Below are 9,692 nucleotides of genomic sequence, written 5' to 3'. Positions count from 1 at the left end.
TTTATGAGTCTATAACAGAACTCCATAGCAATAAATGCACAGCAATATGTCTTTAAAAACCAATAAAAGTGCTTAGAAATGAGTCTGGGTAAATAATATCCACTGTGTTTGTTCTAAATTACTTTTTAGTTCCATAAATTGTTATTAGTAAGTCACATACAATTTCTCAGAAGAGCCCCACACCGCCACTCACACCCCTAAAATTGCAGTGACCCCCTTTATCCATCCGGAATGCAGAAGGTATTTTATAGCGCACATTATAAGTGTATATTGCAAATAGTACTACCAGTACAAATATGCTTGCCAAAACGGCCAGCGGTAGGAAACACTTCACATTTTATAAAGCTTGTTCAAACAGATATAATCACATTTTACAGGAAAGAAAATCAGCGCAATATTCTGCGGTTTATTTACTATCTGTTTTTTATTATATGCATTTACTAAAGTTTATTTGCTATAACTATGTCCAAGGCCTGTAGGTCACACAACTTATTCAACGATCCTCTTATTAAATTCATAAATTATGCTAAGCCTTGGCTGCTATAAAATGCCAAAGTTTGATATATGACGGAAAGATAAATTCGCCAATTCTGAATTATACCAGATTAAAAATTAAACTAAAGCTATAATAGTCGATCTGCAAAATCTATTTTCTGCTGGTTCTAGTTGCAGTTCGACTACTATAGCCTCAATTTACAGGCCATTTTAAATGTTTTATGCAATTATGTAATTTATAAGGAAGTGACAATTCTTTCAATTCACTACAATTTGCTGTTTAGTGAATAAGTCCCTCTATGTTCATTTCTTCCATAAAGCTGTATTTTGAATTTTCTTTTACTCTTTTTGATTGAATTTTAGCCCAGGCTTGCCATTGGGTAGACAACTTGCAAAGAGGGGCCCAGGAGTCAGGTTGTAGCAAGCTGTTCCAAGGTATATTGAACTTCACAAAAATATTTTCTGCTCTGGTACGTCAGTACAATTGTATTGCATTGCTTGTGATAATCAATAGACAGCATGAATTAATTTTGTTGCAAAAGTTATTTTGATATAAAAACTCGATCTAGCATTTTCTCTCCAATTTTTTTTTTTTTTTTTAAATCTATTTTTTTTTTAAGCCTCAGTTTCATATTTTTAGGAAAAACTTTTCAAATGATTTAATATTTCTGGATAAATGTTAAAAATATTTTTACAAAAATATTGCAATATCAAAAAATAATTGTTTATAAAAAAAAAAAATAGATCAATATATCGAAAAATCTAAATATTTCAATATTTTTTTTCTAAATATGAAATCATTTTGAAAGTGTATCCATTAATATAATAGCATTTGAAAAGCGTATTCAAACATATTAAACCAAGGGCAGACCTGTATATAGTCATTATTATATATTATATTATTGTCACTTCCATAAGTCTTGCTCACCTTGTAATGAGAAAGTTTCCCTGCAGAGGGAGCTCTCTGACCATTATCACCTTGCAGGGTGAAGCAATGTTTGCTTGTTGTCCCAATGCTTGCATTTCAGCAGTTACATAAACACTGCTAGCATTAACCCAGGGCTTTAATAAACACATGTTGCTCTGTTCCCTAACACCCTCTGCACTTGGGGCCTGCATCTGATGTTCACTATGCATTAATCTTGGAATTATAGGGTAGGAGCAAATAGTTAAATATGTGAATCAGTGTAATGTATAAATTCTAGCCTGAAGAGCTTGCAATCAGATATTTGTAGCAACTAAGCAACAGGTGCCACCGCCTGCCCAGCTGCATGCACTTTTACTGTACTGAAGATGCAGATGAAGGTTTAGTAAGGGTGGAGTTTGGTTGGTTTTGGGGAAGGCAATGGGGCGGTATATAAATCATTTTGGGAGGGATCAGGAGAATCTCCCTATTAATATCGTGTCTCTCTAGCTGAACTCCACTTATGTGATTTTCATAACATCTGTCTCCTCATTCAATACCGTGCACTCCTCTTTTCCTCTCCACCAAAGTTAAATCTCTGATCACTCTTCGCAGTCTGTATCTTCCTCTTTGTCTATCTTTCTCCATATCAGAGTCTTCGTCGATATGTCTTCCTCGCAGAGGATGGTGTTGGTTCTTGGCGGCGCTGGTACTGTGGGTTCAGGGATTGTGAAAAGTCTTCTGGAAAAAGGTATGTAAAAGAATCTGAGAATAATCCAGACAGTAGAGGACACGTTGACCCTTGCATAGCTAGGTAGACAGTATATATTCCAGGGGAGGAGAAGAGGGAACAAGGAGTCTAGGGCTATGTTGTAAGGTAGAAGAAATGCATCATTTTGTCATACACACTGTCTGACGCAGCAGCTTATGGCTATAAATCACCAGTTTTCTCTTCTCTGCGTCCACCGTACAACGCTCCAGAACATGTTGGTGCTTTAGTATAATAATGGTGAATGTTTTATAATTACACAGTAACATAGGCTGAAAAACAACTCAAGGGTGTCGAGCTGAAACTTTAGTGCGTCTCTGTTTCTGCTGTTGATCGAAAAGAAGGCAAAAGAAAAAAAAACACAACTTTGAAGAAATGTCTAATTATTCCCCAGAAAAGGAATTCTTTCTTGACTCCTTAATGCCAGTCAGATTTCTCCTCGGATCAACAAGCTGGCAATTAATACGTGTCATATTCCCAATACTTTGTTCTCAGATATGTTGTCCTCATTAACTCTGATTGTGATTAAAAACCTTCTAATGCTGTATTTTATCCATCCATTATGGTCCTTCTTGTGACAGGGTTCCATGTGGCGGTCATTTCTCGGGACAAAGCACGACTGGAGAAGTTGAAGAGTTTTGTGACCGCGTCATGCAAGGAAAAGCTTCATACCCTCGTTGGAGACGTGGGTGGGTGAGACACAATGGCTTCAAAACTAACCTGTAGCTGTGTAATGGCTGTGGACTACAACTCTCACTATCCTCAGCCAGCCTTCCAGGTGGCCAAGCACACTGGGAGTCATAGTCCATGGAAGCTGTGTTTCTCTATCCTTGGAAGCAATTCATGTCTGTGTCGTCCATTGTCAGTCCTGTCTGGGATCGTCTGTGTGTGTTATTACATATTTATTTAGCATGTTTTTGCATTTTCGAGAATTTTTAAAAGATATTTTTATAAAAACGTGATGAAGTTCTGCAACGCGGGGAGTTTATTAAATATCCAAGAAAGGCTCAGCAACATTATTGTACCTTTGTCAAGGTACAATTGTGAATTATATGATAGTGTCACATGTAACCATTTTGCAAAGCGATTAAAGCAATCAGGTTTTACATTTAATCGATTTGCATATGTTTTGTTTTTTACTTGATATACATTATTATTTCGCCATCTGTTTTACATGTTGAGATGGTATAGATTTTTTTTTTTACCCTGTTTCAAATTAGCCATTGTCACGTGGACAGTCTGTCTGTGTTTCATGTCCTCGGGGCGTCTCTGCATCTCAGTCTGACTTTTTGAATCTCTGTATTTGGGTCGCGTAGGATCTGAGGAGGGAGCGCAGGAGGCAGCAACCGCCCTGGTCAACCAGGTGGGGAAGGTGACCGACGTGGTATCTTCTCTGGGATTCAGCTGGTGGCAAGGAGGACCTCCACACACACAGTCACTACAGGAGCTGCAGAGGGTATGGAATGGAACAGTGGGATTTGATGCAATAAACCAGGGATAGGCAACCTTCAGCACTCCAGATGTTGTGTACTACATCTCCCATAATGCACTTACAGCGATAATGCTGGCAAAGCATCAAGGGAGATGTAGTCCACAACTTCTGGAGTGTCTAAGGTTGCCTAACCTTGTAATAAACCATTGTAGAGCCATGCTGACTTGTCTAGGGGTAAGCAAAACAGTACATTGCTTAAAGTACACATCTAAGCCTTGATGTATTGAAAAGTCTACTTAAGGTAGTAAAAAAAAATTTATTTATAGATTGTCGTAGCCATTTCACCAGGAAGTGCACCTATCACTAAGTATCTTTTAGCTAAAGATCACATCTGATCTGTTTACTCTGAGGCACAGATCAGAAGACATTTTGTATCCACCATGTTCCAGTCACCGTCCCACAATGCATTGCTGTCACACTGCATTCCCCTCTGCATTCTAAACTATAAATCTGTGTGTTGACGGTATACGGATCTGAACAGAAAATATTAGATAAAACTGTAATTTGAGCCGTACATTCTGGGTCTCACGGTGTATAAATTCGTTTTCCACTTTTGGCTTTTATCAGGTTTAGGTGCGTTATAGCATATCTTTCAGCAGGTCCAGCTTTGTGCTTCCATTAAGTATCGCTGAATCACAGATGAGATCACCGGCCTGCATGTATGTCTATCCTTAGTGTTTGTGTTGTTATGTCTAGGTCTTGACACCTGGATTGGAGAAACTGTGACTTCATCACAGCAAATCCAGCTACAATATAAAAGCCATTCCGTCTCCCTAATTAATAAACTTCGAAGCAGGTTCATCCCATGTATCAGCAAAGTTCCAGGTGCAGCAGTGTGTTCTGCAGGTGTGGGGGACCTCCTGGCTTAATTATTAATGGTGGACCTCCAGTAGGAAACGATGCCAAGCCAGGAGCTGTTTAGAGTGTCTCTGGCTTAAATTAAAACGATGCCCCTAAATTAGACTTGTAGTGTCCCATAGGACGTTACTTATTTCCTTATATTAACAAAACATTTCGGTGGGAAGTCTAGTGATAAAGCAAGATGGCCCTTGCAGGGGCGTACCTAGAGCATTTGGCACACAGGGCTAACCCTGTGTTTGGCACCACCCCTCCCCTCCCCCCGTTCCTGCCCTACACTTTAAAATGTGAAAAACATCAGCAATATTTTTTTTCATTTTCAAAAATTGCACAAATGTGCAAAATTGTAAACTGTCCTGCCCCCTTTTACAAAACCCCTGCACCACCTTTCACAAATCCTCTGCTCAGCTCTCCTTATACAGCTGCCCCCCTTCTACAAACTCCTGCACCCCCCTTCCATAAAACTTCTGCACCCCCTTCCCAAAAAGACCTGCCTCTCGCTCTAAAGCCCCTGCTCAGCTCCTTACAATAGAATTCATCTTTTTGCACAAAAATATTAGCAATGGTCTTCAAAATCCAGTCCCAAGCACATCACAGTCACTCACACACAGTCACACACACAGTTACAGGCAGACAGTCACATGCACATGGCCATGTGATATACAGCAGTATAATGCCTCCACTGAATTGTTCTGTTTCTATTTCTCTATGTAGCTTTACTAATAGTGGGGTTTACTGCTTGCTATGTTCTCATTCAAGATTAGGATGCTCCTAATTATCCCCCTCTCAGTTCAATATGAATGGTTTCACTGCCAGATCAGGCTATTGGCTTCTTGTAGGCTTCATAGTTAAGGGGTTATGGCAACCACCATGACAACTGCAGTGATTTGAAGTGGTCATGGTGGTAGGAGTCTTTGTGCAGCTTGAAACGCTGCACATACAGAGGAAAATGCACGTAACATCAATTCTGTGCAAAGACTATATGTGTTGTCAGCACGCACATCAAGCTCGCAAGAGATGTAATGAGCTTTTCCCTTGGAGGCAGCACGGCTGCAAGGTGAAGCCTTGCTCTCCCCTCCCTCCCATCCAGCTACCTCCATTGCTGTATATTTTTTATTTTTTATTTTTAAATCTCCTTCCCCATTCCCTCCCCATCTTGCTGACACAACGTGCGCGCATGCACTCTGAGCTCCGATCAAAGGCTTCCCAATGAGAGCATTTGATTGGACCTCCTGAGGCCCTTTGTGATGTCAGATGGTGGTGTGGAACTTTGCCTGGCACTGGATATCAGATGAGCTATTCCATTTCTTTGCAGGTATTAGTGGGTGGGAGAGGGGGGCCTAGCAAATAATTCCTAATGCTAAATTTACAATAACATTTACGTAAAACGGGTTAGAGTACCCATTACAATGTCTCCTGCATAATGTATTCTCCTTAAAGAACAGGCCGTCCCTGGAGGTGTAAGAATGAGTGGATCCTTTGGCAGACTGGCTCTGCTCCAGGGTCAGGCTGTCATGGTTCTTTCCATGTCTGCTTTATAATAAGTGTCCTGTCATACAAGTCACACTTTCTCTCTCTCTCCCGTTCTCTTCCAGGTTCTGGACACTCTTCTTCTAAGTACGTTCACAGCATGGAAAGCTTTCTTTCCTCTGGTGAAGGACAATCCGAATGGCACGTACACTTTCATCACAGGTATGGTGCTTCACAATGTATAAATTATTATAGAATGCCTAAAATAAATAAAATGTTCACATAATTAAATTTTCATAGTCATTTCTAGCAAAATATCATGGTAGTTATGGCTTTACAACAGCTGAAGACCATCATGTTGTCTGCTCTTGCTGTAGAACTTTGTAGCTCCCATTCTAGGTTGATTTTACTTTCTGGCCAACAATCACGGTCATTGGGAGCACTCTTAACATGTATAGACTGTCAGGAACGAGGTCTCCAGCTAGAGGCCCCAGTAACAATACACATAATAAGAAGTTCTTATTCCATTATGTATATTGGACTGGAAAACAATCCAACAAACCCCATACTTCTCATATTGTCCCAGGTGGTGCCGGAGAACGTCTTTTGATGCCTGGCACAGGATTCCTGACCCTAGGTGCAGCTGGAGCGTTGGCGTTCTCCCAAGTGGTGCGTGAAGAGTATCCGGATGTCACCTGTAAATTAAACGAGGTTTGTGCCAAAAAAAAGGGGCGTTATTAAAATTTGTCAATGGAGAAACTGAATCAGAGATTAATCTCAGCTCTAGGTTACTCTATACGCAGTCTGATAAAGCCTAGATGTCAATAAAAATATCAAAGGTGGGGATCATGAGCCAACACAGAACCAACAAACCAGCTGAGGTCACAACTACAAAAAGGTGACAAGAGGCAAAATGGCAAGTCTGCACCCCAGGCTGAGCTGGTCTGTGTAGTATGTAAAATAAGGTGACAAAGATGTCCCATGCCACACCCAGCCATAAACCATTCTAGATCAAATTTTAGGAGTTCCAGCACTTTTAAGAAAAACATTTCTCCCTATCCCAGGAGTGTTGATAATGAAATCTGATAACTTTCTCACTTCATTGATTAAAAAAAACCCTGTGCAATGAGCCTTTCTTAGATTCAAAGTGCTGGATCTACTTGTTGTTGGATATAGTTATATAAATAAGACTGGCTTCTATGTCTATATTATCAGATGATTAATAGTTCTTCTGTGGACAGTGTTGTGCTTTAATAGAAGCAGGGTACATCTTATTGGTGACTGGACCACAGCTAGAAATGTATCTTGCTTCTCTTTAACCCCTTAAGGACCAAACTTCTGGAATAAAAGGGAATCATGACATGTCACACATGTCATGTGTCCTTAAGGGGTTAAATGGTGCATAGGAGTGATAGCACATACACAAGTTAGGAATGTGATCCCTACAGAACCTTCTATTGAACCCTCTAGCATCTGGCTAGAAAGCCTACACTATTTGCTTGTTACACTGCAGACGTCAGGCATGGACCGCATTCTTTGTATACACAGCTCTGAAATTTATACTCCCTCTCTTATTGTACATTCAGCTCAAGATCAACATGGGAGTAGCCACACCAGAGCGACTTGGTCCTGGGTACGTGAGCCACCTGGAAGTGGGGGACGCTGTTTCATCTCTGGTGGAGAAAAGACAGGTGTCCCATACTGTACTGTGCGCCAACTCTACTGCCGACCTCAAGACACTTATTTTGGAGGGAAAATTGTGAGCTTTAAAATCCATCCATCTCTATCACCTGCTGGTACCCATCCTTACAAAGTGTCAATGGCCTCCACCCATGTCATTGCGATACGTCCACCCACAGCTACCTATGAAATGCTTTCTCCTGCCTCAAAAACACAGCACCATTCACAGGACCAATACAATCCCACCCGTAATCATCGCAGTTCTACTCACAAGCATCAGCTTGATTGGAGTGGCCTAATTAGGACAGGTCTATCATCAAAAAGCCACTGTACATCCACCAAACGCAACACTGGCTGAACCTCCAATAGTATCACGTCCAAGTCTATCAGAAAAAAGCCACCGTACAACCACCAAAAGCAACATCGGCTAGACTTCCAATAGAGGGACATCCAAGTCTATCAGCAAAAGGCCAGCAAACAGCCATCAAAAGAAACACCGGCTGGACTTCATATAGGCACATCCTGTCCTACAACATGGAAGCTTATACTCTAATTTCCAGCATTTAAGCCCTGAGGATGGTCCATGCAACATGCAGCACACTGTTGACGTAGACATGATACAGAGTGACAGAAAAAGAGGACAAGGAATAAAGTTTGGTAATTTGTGTGAAGACCAGCGCAGGCTGAAAAGGTCCATCAATAGCTAAAAGATCTCAAAACTCGAGACGCGAACATGAACGTTCACAAGGGATGTGTCCAGGTACAAGGCCAGATTGTCCACCCTGCACTTAATTGTTTGTTAGTATTTTTTTTTTTTGTTAAGTAAAGAGTAAATGGTATTTTTCTGTGCGTACACACATCAATTTATAAACCAACAGAGTTTTTCACTAAAGTGTGAATTGTCGGGATTTCAAATTGAATTTCAAATGAGTTCAAAATATCTGAACGGAAAACTGAATTGACTTGGAGAAGTTTTAAAATGTAGCTATTTTTTATTCTACAACTTTACATGAACTTCCGATCCATTCACACTTTAGTGAATAATCCCACAAATCATCTCTTAAAGCAGAGAGACCTCCTGTAAAAGCAACGTAGCAATGAGAAGCAGCGGATAAATCCTTGTGGAGCTTTAATACCTGGACCCTCCTTGTAACCAAACTTGTAGTGTTATTTATGGAGCTTCACCTCCTCTGGATTGTGGATCATCTGCAGAGAACATGAGGTTGGCCACATATTGAAATAATAGATAAAATACGAAATATCAGACCTCAAACAGCCGCCAGTTCCTCAAACACAGTAAGGAAATGTGTGATGGATCATCTGTCACGGTGTGATTTAAATAGCAAACTAGAGACACCATATAAAAGCAGAGATACCTTATATAGACACGTACTGTATAGCCAGAGTGACATTATATAGAGAGACACATACACTATAAATAAAATCCAGATTTATTATATAGAGATACACAGGTCATAGATCTGATATTGACACAAACATTATCAGGGTTATTTTCACTAAAATAAGAGTCCAGGGTGTCTACTTTGGCCTTAAAAACGGCACTGTCACCATCTGGGGACTTTGCAGAATTCGCAAAGACGCCTGATGTTGACATCGCTGCTAGCGGTCCGATGGCCAGGTAAAAGTGAAGGTGAGCTTCAGCACCAGGAGCGGACGTCACTCTGTACTCTCGCGCATGCGTGAGAATACAGCAATGACATCTGTGGAGGACTTCACAAGACTGCAGGCTCCTCCATAGACGAAGAAATTTTTTCCATTTAAATCTTAATTGCCGTATCAAGGAAGAACTGTAGCGGTTTGGGGCCTCATATTCTATATTTTAAACGGATATATTCAAATTTAGAATAATCTAGCAAATCCTGAGAAATAAGTTTGATGGTCTTTTTCTGTCTGTATAACTCCTACCTAGCCTCCTTGGCTTTTAACTGCCGGGGTCCTGTCCCAATGCTGCCATTTTAATCGCAGAGTAATTACGTAGAAAGTATACTTTGTGCATATCACCA

At 40.5% G+C, this 9,692-nt stretch overlaps 1 protein-coding gene across 1 annotated transcript; it reads left to right on the top strand.

The window, feature by feature from the left end:
- The first annotated feature begins 1,881 nt into the window (after positions 1–1,881).
- LOC134578687 (uncharacterized) lies at positions 1,882–8,447 on the top strand. Its single transcript, XM_063437675.1, has 6 exons — positions 1,882–2,150; positions 2,750–2,857; positions 3,485–3,624; positions 6,114–6,210; positions 6,575–6,699; positions 7,575–8,447. Exons 1-6 carry the CDS (start codon positions 2,066–2,068, stop codon positions 7,749–7,751), a joined length of 732 nt encoding a protein of 243 aa, XP_063293745.1. The 5' UTR covers positions 1,882–2,065; the 3' UTR covers positions 7,752–8,447.
- The last annotated feature ends 1,245 nt before the right edge of the window (positions 8,448–9,692 follow it).

The sequence above is a fragment of the Pelobates fuscus genome, chromosome 12 (assembly GCF_036172605.1).
Source record: "Pelobates fuscus isolate aPelFus1 chromosome 12, aPelFus1.pri, whole genome shotgun sequence".
In the NCBI taxonomy this organism is placed as follows: Eukaryota; Metazoa; Chordata; class Amphibia; order Anura; family Pelobatidae; genus Pelobates; species Pelobates fuscus.
Note: the sequence above shows the minus strand (reverse complement) of the source record. Positions and strands in the feature narration are given on the sequence as shown.

Coding starts and splice junctions, on each gene's coding strand:
- LOC134578687 (XM_063437675.1), top strand. CDS start 2,066: ATGTCTTCCTCGCAGAGGATGGTGTTGGTTCTTGGCGGCGCTGGTACT. Junction 6,211..6,574: donor CACGTACACTTTCATCACAG/GTATGGTGCTTC, acceptor ATATTGTCCCAG/GTGGTGCCGGAGAACGTCTT. Junction 6,700..7,574: donor TCACCTGTAAATTAAACGAG/GTTTGTGCCAAA, acceptor TTGTACATTCAG/CTCAAGATCAACATGGGAGT.